The sequence below is a fragment of the Chrysochloris asiatica genome, unplaced genomic scaffold, assembly GCF_000296735.1.
Source record: "Chrysochloris asiatica unplaced genomic scaffold, ChrAsi1.0 scaffold00054, whole genome shotgun sequence".
Lineage (NCBI taxonomy): Eukaryota > Metazoa > Chordata > Mammalia > Afrosoricida > Chrysochloridae > Chrysochloris > Chrysochloris asiatica.
The window spans coordinates 5,834,956-5,853,805 of NW_006408572.1; the positions used below are offsets into that span (position 1 = coordinate 5,834,956).

Consider the following 18,850-nt stretch of genomic DNA (forward strand, 5'->3'; position numbering starts at 1 on the left):
CGTTAATCCTAGGTGTATACTTACTTCCCTGTTCAGAGGGCTGCTTACAAACAGAGGTGTATCTAGAGGTTGGCAGGTAAGGTAATGCCCTAGCCTCCACTTGAGGGAAGTGCCAATGAGCAGTTTCGCTTTGCCATTGCAGTTTCCATCGCCAGAGGTGAGAGATGATTTAATGTTTTAAAAATGAATTGCTGTTGTTCAACTCCTAGTGACCCTGTATAGGGTTTCCTGGGAGTAGATGGTAGGTTTGAACCACCAACCTTATGGTTCACAGTCCAGTGCTTATCCCACAGTGCCACACCAGGAGTCCAGATTAGTGTCAATGTGATTCAGGTGCAGTGGATGGAGCAGTAGGGACACAGGTCAATTGCTCTGTACCGGGCTTGTGGTTAGAACTCAAAGGGACTGCTGAAGTCATCCTTTGGTGCTAGTGCTCCTCAAGTATCTCCCCAGCTGGACATGCTGATGCTTCCAAGGTGGAATCTGTTAAGAAAGGAGCAGCCTTCCCTCTCTCATCCAGGGAGCATCTTGCATTGGATAGATTATTGAATGTTACCATCTCATCCCTTATGCCTGACAAATAGCAAAAGACAAGCGACCAGCCACACAAAGAGCCCAGTACTAATTTGGCCTGCCTCATCTCCACTTTCAAGTGGCTTTAAGGAGCCCTGGTGGTGCAGTGGTTAAGCACTTAACTACTAATGAAAAGATCGGTGGTTCTAACCCACCAGCAGCTCCACTGGAGAAAGATGTGGCAGTGTACTTCCATAATGACCCCCACTGCCATTCAATTGACTCTGATGCCTAGTGACCCTGTATAGGGTTTCTGAGACTGTAAATCTTTAAGGGATCAGCTGGTGGTTTTGAACTGCTGACCTTGTGGTTAGCATTCTAGCACCTATCCCACAACACCACCAAGGTTCCTTCCTTGGGAATCCTATGGGGCCTTTCTACTCTTTCCTGATGGTCACTCTGTATCAAAGTGGGTTTGGTGTTTTAGTTTATATGGTCCAAGAAATGTTACTTCTCAAGAGTGAAATCCAACCTGGTTTATCCTCAGAGCCACCAGAGCCAGTGGAGATGAGAGCCAGGAGGCACTCAATTTCTTCTCCTGAGATACAAGGGATCTTTTCAGCAAACTCACCATCACAGTACAAAGAGCCATTCTTGTATCAGATCTGCAAAGGGAACTGGTCCAACTGTGAAGACAATTTTAGGTTGAGGTCCTATTTCCTGTGGAAAAGTGAAACCCAAAGGAAGACCTTTGGTATGAAACGCCTGAAGTTGAAACTGATTTATCAGGTTGTCATGGAGCCTGGGAATCCACACCTCGGCGAGCATCCCTTCACAGACAGGAAACCCCTGGAACTTGAATTTTCTTAGAGGATTCTGGCGTTTTTTCCTAGGAAGTTGAATCCATATATTTCTAGTTATTTTATTTCAAAAGAGATAACTGATGTGCCAGGTAATGTTGAGAGACTATAATATGTACTGATTATGTAATATGTCAGGAGCTCTGGTGGTGTTGTGTGTGGGTTAGACATTGAGCTGTGACTCACAAGATTGGTGGTTCAAACCCACTAGCCGCTCCTCTGCTCCTTGGGGGAAAGATGCTTTCTGCTCCTGAAAAGATTCACAATCTTAGAAATCCGGTATAGGGATTTAGACAGAATCAACTGGATGACAGTGGATTTGGTTTCCTTTGTTGGTTTTTATATAAATATGTACTTTCTTTTATATAGTAGTAGCAGTTGTGTGCTGTGGAGTCGGTTCCAACTCATAAAAGACCCTGAATAGGGTTTCTGAGGCTGCAAATCTTTATGGGAGCGGAAAGCCTCATCTTTCTCCCACAGAACAGCTGGTAGTTTTGAACTGCTGACCTTAAGGTTAGCAGTCTGACTCGTAAGACCATTAAGCTACCAGAGCCCTTTTCCTTTATATGTTGTTGTTGTTAAGTGTCGTTGAGTCGGTTCCGACTCATAGTGACCCTGTATAGGATTTGTGAGGAACAGATGGTGAGTTTGAACCACCGACCTTGTGGTTTAAACTAGCCTTACAGTCCAGTGCATTAACCCTCAGCACCGCACCAGGACTCCATATAAGATAGAACAATTAATTTGAAATGGAATTATTTTCTTGGGCATCATTTCAGTATAAATTCTATTCTCTATGAATTTTTCCCTAATGCAGTGGGGGAGAGATACTTTCTGTACCCCAGCAAGTGGCCAGGACAGATTTGCTTTTGTGACACTGTAGGATAAATGCTGGATCGAAAGGTCAGTTTGAACCGCACTCATCAGCCATGCCTTGGACACCCTGTTCAGGGTCACTGTGAGTTGGAACAACAATGGACTCAAAGGGCCAACATTATTCAAGCAACCTAGACAGTAGCAAAAATAGTCTTGTGGCCTACTTGCTGTTATTGAAAGCTCAGGAATTGTCTTGAAATCATGTCCTGAAAGTTATATACTTTACATAATAGGTATTGGAGAGAGATGAAAACATTTCCAATAAAAATATGCAAAAATCAGGGATCTTTTCCTATTTAAATCATTTAACAAAAAATATGCTGCTTGCACTTACATGGAGACCCCAGGTGGTAAAAATAGTTCACATGCTCCACGTTAACTGAAAGACTGGAGGTTCGAGCCCACTCAGAGGTACATAGGAAGAAAGGCCTGGCAACCTACTTCTTGAAAAGCAAGCCCTGTGGAGCACCATTCTACCTGATACACATGGGGTCTCTGTCAGGCAGAGTGGACCTGATGGCAAATGTTGCACAGCATGGGGACTGAAGTGAATGGAGCTGAACTGTACACTTGAAAACGATTAAAATAGGCAAATTTTTTTGTTATATGTTTCTTACCAATATTAAAAAAGGAAAAAATGTGGATACTCTTCGGGTAGAAAGGAATTTTGTCTAACTAAAACTAAGACCATTGCTTATTAACAGTGGTAACTATGAAGGAGGCTACAGGTGTTTTGGAAGGCCAGCGTTCTGAGTTTGAGGACTTGCTCTTGGAGCAGTGATTTCAAATTTTAGGGTGTCATGGAGTCGATTCCTACTCCTGGTGATCCTGTATAGGGGTTCTGTGACTATAAATCTCTGCAGCAGTTGAAAGCCTCAGTTCCCCCACACCCAGGAGCAGTTGGTAGATTCTAACCTTTGTGTTTAAATATCTGGAGCACTTGCTAAATATAGACCGATGGACCTCCCCTGCAGTTTCTGATTGTTTGTTCTGGGGTGGAGTCCAAGAATTTGCATTTCTGACATGATTTGCATTTCTGAGTGATGTTAAACTGCAGGTTGAGGATTGACAACTCTGTACTTTTTAATTTTTTTTCCTTTCAGAAGTGTGTACTCAACTTTTTGAGTACTTGCATGACCAATATAATCTTTATTTTACTCTCATGCATGAGGTATTTTGACAGAATTCCAGATCTGAAATAATTTTCTTTAGAAACGTGAAGACTTTCTAGCATCATTTCTAGCAGTGACGGCAGCAGAGTTTCATGAAAAGGGCAAATGCACACCAGCCTTGTTAGGCCCAGGCTTGGAATTGGCACTCAAAATATGAATTTCATCATCACTGGCTTTGGTGGTTGGTGTATAAATTTTAATAGTAACTGCATCACTTCCTTGTAAGTGTATAGATATTATCATATAACAATATGGTGTTGTTGTTGTTAAGTGCCATTGAGTTGGTTCGGACACATAATGACCCTGTATAGGGTTTCTGAGGAGTGGCTGATAGGTTTGAACCACCAACCTTGTGGTTAAGAGTCTAGTAGTGTTTAAGAGTCTACAGTGCTACATGGACATGTTCTTTTAGATGATGAACGCAATGCTATTCCTCTTCAATATGTCATTCCTGGCATAGTAATAAATCATATGATTCTTGGATTAAAAATCGCCAATGCTAGTCATTTCAGCCTTGGATATTGATCTTTATGCATTCCATTTAATGTTTGAAAACTTCCAAATTTCCTAGATTCATTTTGTACTAACTTAATGGGTTTGCAGCTGTTTCTTCTCAATTTGAGTCATTCCGCACCAGCAAACGAAAGTCCTGAAATCTTTGTACCATCCACTCCATAAGGCAGACTCTACTTAGAGAAGGCAGCTCTTTTTCTGTTGTATTTTGAGTGCTTTCCAACCTTAGGGGCTTGTCTCACGTCTTCGATTTAGGTTGAGACGTCTATCGGGCCCCACCAACCTCAGGTCACACCCCTGTTTCTCTTGCCTGAGGGCAGAATTTGCGGCTGCGCAGAGCTTTCTGGAGAGGCTGCTTCTGGGCGAGTCCCGCCCTCTTTGCCCTGGTGATGTGTCACCGGTTACCACGGAGACTGCTCTGTTTACTTCCCCGTTCTGGTGAGAGCGCGGAGCTCTGGGAGGGCTGAGGAGGCTCCCACGCCCTGCCTGACTAGTTGTCCTTTGCGACGTCGAGGTAGGTAAACCCAGGCCCCGACCCCACCAACCCTTCCTTACCCGATGGTTGGAATCGGCCTAAATTTAGACGATCATTTGTTGGAGCTGCTCAACATATCCTGGAGTTTGGGGAGACCCCCATGTTGTCTGAGAGAGTTGGAAGGGGGTCATCCTAGTTAAGGGCCTACCTTTGTTCATCCTGTGTGTCTAAAGGGCTTCAGAGATTGAGAGGCCTCTGGTGTGGCTTAATGCGCCAGACTACAAAGCCATCTGAACTGCAGGGTCGGTAGTTCAAGCTCTCCAGTTGCTCCTCAGAAACCCTATACAGGGTCCCTGTGGGTCTTAACAACAAAGGAAAGCTTTCAGATTTTGGGGTGGGGATGAGAGCTGGCGGCGGCGGCAGTAACACATTTCAGCCTTGTGGAACATCAGCTGTGCACAGATGAAATGGGTACATTTTATAGTCGTTTTGTTGTTGGGTCCTCAGCCTGTTGCCTTTCTCCTGCATTCTCTTAACTGTTCTCTACCTTTTCTTTGTTCTGGAAGTCTTTTTGGTCCTTAATCTGCTGAACATTGCTGTTATTAGTTGCCTTCAAGTCGGTTCCAACTCAGAGCGACCCTAAACACAACAGAAACACTGCCCTGCCCTGCGCCATCCTAACAATTGTTACGATTGAGCCCATTGCTGCTACCACTGTGTCAGTCCATCTTGTTGGAGGTCTTCCTCTTTTTCAATGACCCTCCACTTTGCCTAGCATGACATCATTCTTCAGGGATTGGTACCTCCTGAAAATATGTCCAGGTATGAGAGACAAAGTCTCACTATTCTGACTTCTAAGGAGCATTCTGGCTGCTCTTCCAATACAGTTGTTTATTTTTCTGGCAGTCCATGGTACTTTCGACATTCTTCTTTAACACCATAATTCAAATACATCAGTTCTTCTATGGTTTTCCTTATTCATTATCCAACTTTCATATGCATATGAGGCAATTGAAAATACCATGGTTTGGGTCAAGCGCACCTTAGACCTCAAATTGACGTCTTTGCTCTTGAATATGTTAAAGAGATCTTTTGCTGCAGATTTGCATATTGGCAATACATTGTTTTCGGCATGTTGCTGTTGTTGTTAGGTGCCATTGAGTTGGTTCTGACCCATAGCAACCCTCTGCACAACAGGATGAGACACCGCCAGGTCCTGTGCTACCTTCACAATTGTTACATTTTAGCCCAGTCCATTTCCTTGGGGGTCTTCCTCTTTCTTGCTGACCTTCCACTTTACTAAGTATGATGTCCTTCTCCAGGGACTGGTTCCTCTTGATAACATGTTCGAAGTATGATAGACGAAATCTGGCCATTCTGGCTGTACTTCTTCCCACACAGATTTGTTTGTTCTTCTGGCAGTCCATGGTACTTTTAATATTTTAATATGGCATAACTTGCAGCATCACAGCAACACACAAGCCACCACAGTGTGACAAACTGATAAGTGGTGGTGTTTGCCTGCAAAAAAATGTCACCAACTATACATCCGACAGTGCTCTACTCAACTGGGTTAAATAATTCATTGAAATGGCCTTAGAACTTAGAACTTAGACACCATACTCACAATGATGGGTTTATTAAGCAATGTATTAGGTTACAGTTTAGGGTCAGAAATACTCAGGGCCCAGTTCTTTCAGTCAGGACTACCTCTCTTCAGCTGTGCCCACAGGTAAACCTCTTTCTGCCTGGGCAATGTGACAAAGGCCTTATAGTGATGCCAGCAAATGCCCACAGGACACTCTGCTAGAAGCCTCAGCCCATAGGCAAACAGCTCTAGCTCCTCGGGTCAGCAAACCTAACTCCCCAATTAAGTGTCTGTAGGTACCCTACTCCACAACGAGCCTCCTGCGCAGAGGCACTTAGTCTTTACTTGCTCTGTGGGCCAGGAAAATCTACCACTCTGTCATGATTTGGCTCTTGGTTCTGCTGCCGCAACTCATAGATTCACTGGGCAGGGATCTTGAGGTTCAGAGGACCTATGACCGGCTCCACTGGCTGGCTGCTTACCCCTGATGGTATAGTGAAATCTCCCTGTTCCTGCTTCTGAGATAGCTCACTTTTATACATGTTAGAGTTCCAAGTTTTTCAATCAAGACGAAGCTTGTTAACCATGCAAAAGCTGAATCTCATAATCAGCATTTTCTCCCACCTTCCCTTACCCAGACCCATCAAGGTAAAACCATTTGGTGGGAGTTTACAAAGAATATGGCTAGAAGAGACATGAAATAATTCTCTGTACTGCAGAGCCCTGGTGGCACAGTGGGTTAAGTATTGGGCTGCTAAGTGCACGGTTGGTAGTTCAGTCTCACCTGTTGCTCTGAGGGAGAAAGGTGAGGCTGTCTGCTTGTGTAAAGATTTACAATCTTGAAAATCATAAGGAACAATTTGACTCTGCCGTAGAATTTCCATACGTAGGCTTCCATTTACAGATGTCACATTTATTCTGTTTTTACAAAACATGTCTGGGTCTATCTGTTTGTGACCCAGAAATTCCACGGAATCACACAAACTCATACACAGGTTCACCAAAAGACATATGTGAGAATATTCTTAGCATTTTCATTGTATCTCCAAACTGGAAACCACTCAAATATTTATAAGCAGTAGAAAAGATCTATGTTTTTACATTGGAATACTACCTAGTAATAGAATGAACCAGCTACCAGCATAGGGACCATGTGAACAATGCTGATGAACACAAACATGGTGGTGTTGGTGGTGGTGGTGCACCGTGGAGTCGGTTCCAACTCATAGCGACCCTGCATAGGTTTTCCATCTTGGCTGGTAGTTTTGAACTGCTGAATTTGAGGTTAGCAGCCTGACTGGTAACCACTACTCTACCAGAGCTCCTTGAATCCAAACATAATGTTGAGTAAAAAAACTCAGATACAAAGAGTACATAGTATTTGATTTGTTGATACAAGGACGCTTTAAAAAGTTAATGGAAAAATCCATTATGTTTTCATTTCATTTTTTTTCTATGACCTTTTCAAAGCCACCTTGTCGTTTTTAAAAGCAGCATAACTAATTTATAGTGTTCAAAGTCAGCTTAAGTGGTTATTTTGTGAGGGCGGGCGTGGAAAGTAGTGACAAGGAAGGAGTATGAGGAGGTTACTGAGTACCGGTCATGCTCTGTTTCGTGACCTGGGTTCTGACGATACAGATGTGTTCGTTCTGTGTACAGACAATGATTTATGCATATTTAAGCTCGTATGTTACATGCTAATGAAAGGTGACCTTTAAAAAGGACAAATTGCTTTTTAGTTAATCTAAAACAAGTTTGCCTTTGACTAGGACTTTGGGAACGTCACATGGCCAAACTATTACAACCTCCCCCTAAGTTCCTGCCCTCAGAGTGGCACATAGCTAACAAGAACCAATACCATGGCGCAGATGCTCAAAGATCCCGATCTGAACGCCTGGTGGCAGAAAGCCAGAGGCTTGTGGATGAAATTGAAAAGACCTCAAGAAAATCTCAAAATGACGTCAACAAGAAACTAGGTAACATAATGTGCTTGATAAATTTGTGAGTATGTTTGGATGAGACTTGAAGTTTAGTGATACTGTTATTGCATTTGATATTTAAGGCTGGTAATATATTATTCTTCAGATACTAAATACACAAACATAGATTCTCCTGGTTCTGTGTTTAAGTTCACTCCCTATGACTGTCTGATTTTAAGCCATCCACCCATCATGCATTCATTCATTTGATGCATATTTATTGAGCATCTGAGAGTTTACAGACTGAGCATTGGGAATACCACAGAAAACGATTGTGGCTTCTGCTTTTTAGAGGTTGGAGGAAGAGGAAGACAGAGAGAGAGAGAAAAAAAAAGAAGAATCAAAATATAGCTAGATAGATGCTGGAGTCAAGTATACAAACAAAGTAGGAATACAGCAAGCAGGCACTGAGAAAAGTGGGAAAGTTTTCTTAGAGAAGAACATTTGAGTGGAGTCTTAAAGGAAGCCTAGTTTTCTCTGGGAAATTCCATACTTAGGAACAGTTTTTAGAGGCTTGTTCTCATGGCAAGCCGTAGAAGAAGAAGACTCTCTTTGGCCAACTATAATAACCCATCAAATATTCCACCTTGTGGCTCAAAGCCTTGATAAAATGGGTACTTAATATCACCACCACCAACCTCTGGCCCCAGAATCCACACCCACTTAAGAAATCTCCTGGTTTAGAGGTTAGGGCATTATTCCTGATATGGAAAGCAGAGGCCAGCATTACCTGTTGACCATATTCCCATGGACTTTTAAACAGATAAGCCTGTGAAACTCTGAGGAATTGTAGATGTTTAGAGCATGTGCACAAGATTCAGTATTATATGGTTCATTAAGATGTGCTATGACTGGCCTTGGGCATTTTTATTAAGTAGCAGCATTAGAAGATCTTGTGATGTTGAAGTAGGAGGATTTATTTTAGTGACTTTAGGATGCTGATTCCATTGTAGGTATAATTATGCAAAGCTAAGAATTGCTAGAGAAGGAATTAAAAATAAGATTTTATATGAAAGCATCCACCTTGATCCTGAAAGAAACTAAGCTAAGTGCACTAGCTATACTTGAGTAGGTAGTCCTTGAGCAAAGAACACGAAAACACAACTCACTGAAATCAGCAGGGACAAAACTGAAACCAACTACACAAAATATTTTGTGTATAGTAAGAAAGTAAAACATCAGAAACAAACCCACAACAATAGTATTTAAATTTGGGCTGCTAACCTCAGGGTCAGCAGTTCGAAACTACCAGCCACTCCACAGGAGAAAGATGAGGCTTTCTGCTTCCGTAAAGATTTACAGCCTCGGAAACACTGTACAGGGTCATTATGAGTTGGAAATGACTCCACGGCATATAACAACAACATCCTTAAATAAGGAAAACCAAAGCAAACATAAAATATCAAAGGAAACAAACAAAATCTCCCAAACTCCAAAATGTAAGAAACCAGAGGTCATAAGCTCATTCATCTCTAAGGTGGGTATTGGATGTAAGACAATAAGGAATGGAGGCACATGTACCAGCTAAACACAAACTGCAACTCAATTGAAACCCATTTCTCTCAAAGAATAGGGGTTCATGAACTTCTGATTTTTTCCCCCCAAAAAACTAGAAAGCTGGAATTTTATGTACACTGCCTCACTTTTTCAATATAGGCAGTCTTCAGGTTACAGACATCCAACTTATGTGCATGCATACAACCCACATAACTATTACAATAAAAACTAGAGGTACATACAGTGGTTAATAATAAGAAACTGATAACTACTTAGCGCTGCACATCAAAACATTTTTATTACTATATTATGTTAAAGATGGTTTAGTGTATCTGCAAGTGTTTCTTTATTGCTTTTTATGCATAGAAAAGTACACGGTAGGTTAAGATCAACATTTGGTTAACTGATGTCAGATATAAATAAAAAAATCATACCCAACTATTCTGATTTATGTACAGATTTGAATTTAGTAATGAAACTTGCTTGTAATCTGGAGACTGCTTATATTAACAACTGATTTACATGTATTTCCAATACTGGGCAAGTGGAGCAAACACATCTATGGATAAGATCTGGCTAAAGACTGCTAGAGCTTGATGGCCAATAAAGCAAACTTCTCCCAGGCCAGTAATATTAGACGTTAGGGTCTTCCTATTGGGGTGATTCTTAGCTATGATATCAACCTATTGTTGTTGTTGTCAGGTGCCATCGAGTCGGAACCGACTCATAGTGACCCCATGCACAGCAGAACGAAACAATGCTCGATCCTGGGCCAACCTCACCACCGCTGCCACCCCCGAGTCCATCAATGATGCCACCTGGCCGATCCATCTCGTTGGGGGTCTTCCTCTTTTTCTCCGACCTTCCACCCTACCCAGCATGACATCCTTCTCCAATGATTGTTTCCTCCGGACTACATGTCCAAAGTAGGAGAGATGAAGCTTAGCCATCCTGGCCTCCAAGGAGCACTCTGGCTGCACTTCTTCCAAAACAGATCTATTGGTTCTTTTGGCAGTCCATGGCACTTTCAGTATTCTCCTCCAACACCACAACTCAAAGGCATCAATTCTTCTACGATCCTCCTTATTCACTGTCCAGCTTTCACATCCATATGAGGCTATTGAAAACACAATGGCTTGGGTCAGGCGCACCGTAGTCCTCAAGCTGACATCTCTGCTCTTCAATACTTTAAAAAGTTCCTGTGCAGCAGATTTGCCCAGTGCAATACGTCGTCTGATCTCTTGACTGCTACTTCCGTGAGTGTTGATAGTTGATCAACCTATAGTCAGGCTTAAATCATTGTTGTTGTTGTTAAGTGCCATCGAATTTGTTCCAATTCATAGTGACACTGTAGAGGGTTTCCAAGGAATAGCTGGTGGATTTGAACCGCTGACCTTGCAAGTAAGTAGGTGCCAAAAATGAAGATGTTCTTATTTATTTCCCACAATAATTTGTCAGTACACATGAGAGTAAGGGTTTTAAGGTCTGTACCTTAGCATCATCAAATCATTTAAAAAAAAAAAACTATTCACAATGTCATTAAAAAACATAGAATATCTAAGAGTAAATCTAACAAAAACCGTGCAAGCATTCTACCCTGAAAACTCAAATCATTCTTGAAAGAAGTAAAAACAAATGAAATAAATGCAGGGAGCTATGTTAATGGATTAGACATCTCAGTATTTCTAAAATGTTTTGTCTCCCTAACTACTATATAGCTCTAATGCCAGTGAAGGAGTCCAGGTAGCATAATGGATTAGGAGCTGGGCTGCTAGCTGCAAGTCATAACTGACTCAGTGGCACACAATCACCACCGCCAATGGAAATCCCGGCCGTTTTTGTTTTTGGTGAAATTGATAAACTGCTTCTAAAATTCACAGGGAAATGCAGAAGATCAAAAATAAAACCTAACTATCAAAGAAATAAAGAATAGACACAGCTCTTGTATGAGGAAGAACAAAACTTTCCCCATAGATTTCAAGACCGATTATAAAGCAGTGGTAATTAAGTCCATTGGGGTATAGGTCAGCATAGATACATTGACCACTAGAACATAAGAGTCCAGAGCAAATCCACACGTGCACATCCATTTGATATGTGACAAGCAGAGCTGCAGTGCAGCGGGAAACGATGGCCTATTCCAAGAAACTGGTCAGTTGTATACTCAGATGGAAGCAATAGGCCTTGAAGGATTTGTCCGTGAGTTTAGAATGATCTTTTGATAATTGTGATATTGAGAGTAAGAAATGTCTACTCCTCCCTTCATCTTTGCTAACAAACAGTGATAAAGATGAAAACAAATCCCAAGTAGCAAAGCTCTAAGAAGAAAAGAACATCTCCCGGGTAGTTTTACAATAATCCTCAAGTTTCTAATTTGAAAGTTGGCTCCATTGGGAGTAGATTAACCCTGGTGTAACTTCCTTGTGTGCTTCAGAACAGAGGCTTGAGGAAGTCAAGTTCTGGAAGAAGGAGTTAGATGACAAAGTTGAGCAGCTTGTGCATGTAACCGAGGATCTACTGATATTTAAGATCAGGTTGGAAAAAGCCCTGGAGACCTTAAAAGAGCCCTTGCACATCACCCAGACATGCCTGACATACAGGTAGGAGGGAAGGTTCCCGTCATCTGCTACAGGGAATGAAATGCTGGGTGGTACAAGCTGGCTGTATCGGGTTAGATGAAGGCAATTGGGCTTGCGTTCTTTTAGAACCTGAAATGATCCCAGCATGCCTCTGATGGGCAGTAGAAGGAACACTCATACTTTGGTTTCCCTACCTCTCAGTGGGAATAATTATTTATGACCTCTTTCTCTATATAGGCTATTGGGAGGGTCAAACACTGTCACATATGTGGACTGTGTAAGTTAGGACTAATTTTGGTTGTATCAGAAAACTCCCCAGATAACATTAAATTGAAATAATAAAGAAATTTTCTTTGTCTCTCACATTTAAGCAGTCCGCAGATAGCCAGTTCAGGTTTGGCTTTAGTGCTCCATGGTTTCAAAGGGCCAGGCTTTTTTGCTATCTTGTTCCACTGCATATGACTTTTGTTCCCAAGGTTACCTCGTGATTCAAGATGGCAGCTGGAGCTCCAGCCATTATGTTTGCATTCCAGCCAGTAGGAAAAAGTAATTTGGCATTCACCGTTTCTACAGTCATCCCATTGACTGGAACAGTCACTTGGTCACATCAATAAAGACTGGGAAATGGTAGTCTTTATTTTGAAACTACCAGTGGTTCCACGGGAGAAAGAGGAGGCTTTCTGCTCCTGTCAAGATTTACAGCCTTGGAAACCCTATATAGAGTCATTGCGAGTTGGAACCGACTCCAAGGCATACCACCACTAACACCAACACCACCACTTTAGGTAGTCAGATGCCTAGGTAAAAAGAGTTGGGATTTTATTGCCAAGGGGAAAAAAAAAATCAAATATTCCAGCATCTGTGGGATAACAAATCTGCTCCAGGACTCAGAGCTACACAGAGTACTTTGTATACCAGAACCTACCTTACAAACGCACTTCTTTTCTTGTTACTTCTCTCCTACAAGTTCTCTTGATCTCCAGGCATGCTTGTGATGGCAATCCTAGCCCTAGGGAACCTCACAGCTTTTCCTGCTGCCAGGAGACCCCCTCCAATCCAGTTCACCCTCCCCTCCGGCTGCTGAATGAATGGTTCCAAATGTAGATTTTTAGCAGCTTACTGTCATGATTAAAATCATCTCATTACAAAGCCATGTTCTAATCACCTCAAAATAAAACCTCAAACTTCTTAGGTTAGCACCATGATTGGACCTCCCAGTGACGTCTCTAGGCCTCTCATCCCCAACCATGTCTGCCTTGTGCTGAGCGACCTGCAGTTTCCTAAATGGACTAGGCCACACTGTTCTGTCTTCCTGAAACGTGCTGGTCCCTCAGAGCGTAGCCAGGGCACTCCAGCGCCACCAGGCGGTAGTATCCCAGCCACATTATAGAGTTCATGAAACAATGGGAGCAGCAGGTGAACAAAGGGCTCTCTCCCCACTTGTCTCAGAGCTGGGGTAATTATAATAACAAGAGTTGTGGAGGTTGCTAAATTCACTGAGTTTGTATGTACTGTGTGCTAGATACTGTGCCATATGCATGTATGGTTCACCCACTTCACGCCACAACCCTGTGAAGTATTATTAATTATCCCCATTTTACAGAAGAGGAAACCTAGACACAGATAAGTCATATAACATGCCCAAGGCCACAAAACTAGTAAGTGGTGGAGCCTGCCCCCCAAGCACTATCACCTTGTTGTTGTGACGTGCTGTGAAGTCGTTTCCAACTCATAGCGACCCTGTGTAGGGTTTCCAGGGAGCAGTGGGAGGGTTTGAATTGCTGACCTTGTAGCTAGCAGTCCAGGGCTTAACCTATAGCACCACACTAAGAGTTGTGGGTAAGAAAGAACAGTAGGGTCAGTTTGGGGAGCAGTATCGTATAGATCTTAAAAGCATGTGTAATGCCTAGTTCTGTGACATTTGGTAAATTTGTTAATCTCGCTGAATTCAGGTTCCTCATGGGACAGGTCTTGTTGTTGTGAAGTGCCGTCGAGTCGGTTCCGACCCATAGCGACCATGTATAGGGTTTCTGAGGAGCCGATGGTGAGTTTGAACCGCCAACCTTGCAGTTCAAACGGCTTTGCAGTCTGGTGCATTAACCCACAGCGCCACACCAGGTTTACTCAACCCCTAAGGATCACTATGAGTCAGGATGTACTTTATGGCAGTAGATTTTATATGTATTTTAGTTGAAAGGCTTAACTGGAAATATGCACATAAAATGCTCAGGACAAAGCCTGCTGTGCTGGGTGGTGGTAACAGTATTCATATCATTAGTAATTGTTAGGTGTCATTGAATTCTAACTCACAGCACCCTGTACACAACAGAAGGAAACACTGCCCGGTCCTGGACCAGCCTCACAGTTGTTAGGTGTCAGCCCATTGTTACTGTCACTGTGTCAGTGTATCTCATTGGCCGACTTTACACTTATCGCTGTTGTTAATTGCCGTCAAGTCAGTTCCGACTCACAGCGACCCTGTATAGCGTTTCTGAGGAGTGGCTGGTGAGTTTGAGTCACTGACCTTGTGGTTCAAACTGACCTTGAAGTCAAATGCTTATCCTACAGTGCCACACCAGGCCTTCACTTAATAGTGATTGTTGTTGTTGTTGTGAAGTGCTGTCAAGTCACTTCTGACTCACAGTGACCCTGTATAGGTTTCTGAGGAGCACCTGGTGAGCTTGAACTGCTGACCTTTCGGTTCAAACTGACCTTGCAGTCCAGCACATTAATCCACAGCGCCACACCAGGACTCCTTATTAGTGGTAATAATTTTTTTTTTTTTTTTTTTTGGACAAGGTCTTAAATCCAGAAAGATATTTTATAATAACAATTATTATTATTACTAGTAATTATTATTACGTAGCTTTCTGGATTTACATCCTTACCCAAAAACAGGAGTAGGGTCAAGGAAGGAAACATAGGTCTTGAAATTCTAAGTGAAAAACAAAAACAAAAACACAGGGCTTGGAATTTATTCCAACCTGTCCGTCATGACCAATGCAGAGAAATCGGAACAGACCCATATATGTAAAATGTAGGCTTACTAGAATGATAACCAACTGGGAAAAATGACAGATTGAAGCGCTGGAATGGGAGACTTGGAAAAGGCGGAGTGAGCCCTTCCTGATGCGGGAGATTGGGTTATTGGCAGAACTGCGGGCAGTGACGTGCATTCTACGTGGGGACATTCTAAGTGGGCGGCGACATCATCTTTGAGCTCGGCACTGTTGCGCCTGACTCTGCCAGCCAAGAGCTGACTGTTAAACAATGGGCATGCTGCCTTTATTTACTAAGAGGTCATCAACTTGTGATTTTTCCCGTTCGATTCTCATTCCGGTACACTCAGCTTATCCAAATCGGGGCCCTTGCCAATTTCACTTCATTGGCTATGACTGAACTGGGAAGAACTGGTTTGAAACTCTGATGAAAAGATAAAGTTTCCAGTTAACAAGTGAAAAGGAACAAACTCCAGCATGGATGGTCAAGTTTGGGGGGAGGAAAAAAAAAGTCCATTTAACATTTTTCAGACCAAATGACTAGTCAGTCCCAAAGTGATTTTTCTCTATTATGTTTTGGATGTTCTGAACTCACACAGATACCAACTAATATCCATCCCCCATCGTATCACCTAAAGGAGTTCTGGAGTGCCATTGTATGATCAGCACTAGACTGTTAACCACAAGGTTGGTGGTTCAAACCTACCAGCCGCTTCTTGGAAATCCTCTAAAGGGTCGTTATGAGTCAGAACTGACTTGATGGCACTTAACAATAACAACAGCATTGTATCATCTAAGAAGTCTTTGACATCATATTGCATTAGGCAAGTGTGCTGCACAAGATCTCTTTAAAGTGTTCAAGAGCAAAGATGTCAGTTTCAATAACCTTACATGCATATGAAAGTTGGCATATGAATAAGGAATACCATAGAAGAATTGATGCATTTGAGTTATGGTGTTGGAGGCGAATATTGAAAGTATCATGGATTTATAGAAGAACAAACAATCTGTGTTGGAAAAAGTACAGTCAGAATGCTCCTTAGAAGTCAGGATGGCCAGACTCTCATACTTCAGACATATTATCAGGAGGGACTAGTCCCTGGAGAAGGACATCATGCTAGGTAAAGTGGAGAGTCAGCAAAAAAGAGGAAGAGCCACAAGGAGATGGATTGACACAGAGGCAGGAGCAATGGGTTCAAGAGTAACAATGATGGTGAGGCTGGTTCAGGACTGGGCAGTGCTTTGTTATGTTGTGCATGAGGTCACTATGAGTCAGAACCGACTCAACGGCGCCTAACAAGAGCAACATCACATCCAACTGGGTGAAATTCAAACCAGTTGTCCAGATATTTTTAAATGTTAATATGTTAGCAAATACCCAGTTGCACCCCTTCTCTTGGTCAGGGAGCAGCGAGTTGGGGTCGACTTGATGCATGACGAAGTGGAACAGGAGCTCATCAAGGAGTCTGAGGTCCTCCAGGGGATCATGGCCCTGCTGACCCGCACCCTGGAGGAGATTACTGAGCAGATCAGGTATGACCATCTAGGGCTTGCCTTCCGAGTATCTACCTGACATTTCTAGAAAAGGTAGCACCCACAAAGTCTGGGTCTCATAGTACAGAAGTGGGGGTCAATGTTCTCACAAACACTTTCTATGACCCCAGATTGCCCAGAAGCACTCAGGTGAGACCCGGCCAGCCCTTCATACATGACACCCTGATTATAAACTAGAGGAGAGTGGAGCAGTTTCCCTCCAGGGCTGATCCCATACACACAACTGCTACAGAGGCGGCATTAGAAAATGTGATTTGTAGGACAGAATCTTGAAGTCAAAAGTTTGGTGACATGAATTTGTAACCAGGCATCTAGTGACCATATGCCCATATCTATATGCATGCGCTGAGATGCTGGGATTGTGGGGAAGGAAATGCCACCATCTGTACTAGATCTATCTTTAGCTTCATTCTGCAGGTCACCCTAGAATGCGCAGGTACTCCCTGAGTATTCTAGAGGGAGAACTAGTGCACCTTCTCCTTTCAGGTTAAACCGTTCTGCCAAGTACAACCTGGAAAAGGATTTGAAGGACAAGTTTGTGGCCCTGACCATTGACAATATCTGCTTCTCACTCCATAACAACTCACCAAACATCAGATTTTCTGAGAATGTCACCAGGATTGAACCAAAGTGAGTGGGTCCCTGCCTGCTGCTATGAACTTGCTGTCTTTCCCTCTCTTGGTCACATCCCAGCGCTTCTTAGACAGGATATGGTGCCTTCGACCTCACAGCAGGCTGGGAGCTAAGAAGAGGTAGGCCCAAGGGGCAGAGGCAGATGTTGAATGAGGTCTACTTTGAAACAGGACCCAGTACTTCTAGGGTCCTCCAGGCTAGGTCCTACTTTAGGAAAGTTTGACATAAAATCATTATGATATGAAAAAATCTAGGAATCATATCAAGAAAAAGTTAACCATTTTACCTACTGTCTTTTCACCTCCTGAGATTAACAATGTTGTTGATATGTTCATGCAAATATATACATACACATATATGCACACATTTTGCTTTGTTTATAAGAATGGGATTCTGCTATAGATCTTTTAATATAATATCTAACTTTGTTTTTCAATTAACATTACATCACAGACCTAACTCATTCTGATTTTTAAAACTATCTTTTTGAAGTAAAACATAGCTGTAAAAAAGTACACAAATATTATAATAGATATGTTGCTATTGTATGCTCATAGTGACCCTGTACATGATTTCCAAGGCTGTAAATCTTTACGGGAGCAGACCGCCTCATCTTTCTCCCATGGAACAGCTGGTAGTTTCGAACTGCTGACCTTGAGGTTCACAGCCCAATTCGTAACCACTATGCTACCAGAGCTCCTTAGATACATGTTGTTGTTGTTGTTGTGTGCCGTGGAGTCGATTCCGACTCATAGCGACCCTACACAGGGTTTCCGAGGCTGTAAATCTTTACGGGAGCAGACCGCCTCATCTTTCTCCCGCGGAGCGGCTGGTAGTTTCGAACTGCTGACCCTAAGGTTCGCAGTCCTATTCATAACTACTACACTTTGTGAATGTAGCAGTGATTAAGTCATACACACTCTAAGACATACTTCTATGGAAGGCTTCGAAAAAAATTTTTTTCTTACTGAGAGGCATGATCAGGCTCAAATATAAGTCTGCAAGTTACAAAATTAATATACACGTGTATGGGTTTCTTGATTACTGTGATAGGTTTTGTTCCCTTGGCTTTGTCTCCTGACTCATGGCAACCCCTGAGGCCCTGCCTGGTCCTGTGCCATCCCTGTGGTTGGTTGGATTTTGAACTGTTGTGGTTCAGATTCAGCTTTTTATTGGCTGACTTCCAACACCTGATCAGTAGGCCTTTCTTCTTGGTCTTGCTTCTTCTGGAAACTTCTGGAACCTGCCCAGTAGTATGCAGACCTCCACTGACTGATGGGGGGCAGCGGCACGTGAAGAGTATCAGCCTGATGTCACACCTGGGTCTCGTGCATAAAAGGCAAGAATTCTGCCACTGTATCCCCACTGCCCTTCTATTTATACACTTATATATGCATCAAGGAGTCCTGGTGTGGCACTGTGGGTTAATGCACTAGACTGCAAAGTCAGTTTTTTAATTTTTTTTTTTAATGTTTTATTGTGAATTATGTGATAGTTTACATGGGAGAACATTCGTTTTACATTCATCCTATAGTATATCATTTCATTACTATGGTTACAATCCCCTCCATGCATCATCAACCATCCAAAGGGCCAAAGGGCATACACTACA

General features: G+C 42.6%; 1 protein-coding gene across 2 annotated transcripts in view; it reads left to right on the top strand.

Annotated features, from left to right (window-relative positions):
* The first annotated feature begins 7,766 nt into the window (after nt 1–7,766).
* The window catches only part of TEKT1 (tektin 1), a 25,271-nt gene continuing 14,187 nt past the window's right edge, over nt 7,767–18,850 (top strand). The window contains exons 1-4 of one of the 2 annotated variants that reach the window (XM_006863283.1): nt 7,771–7,973; nt 11,908–12,073; nt 16,456–16,584; nt 17,092–17,235. In XM_006863283.1, coding sequence (XP_006863345.1) covers nt 7,784–7,973; nt 11,908–12,073; nt 16,456–16,584; nt 17,092–17,235 — 629 coding nt within the window. In that variant the 5' untranslated portion in view covers nt 7,771–7,783. Of the gene's footprint in view, nt 7,974–11,907; nt 12,074–16,455; nt 16,585–17,091; nt 17,236–18,850 lie in introns of both variants that reach the window. The other variant, XM_006863284.1, reaches the window with a different exon arrangement.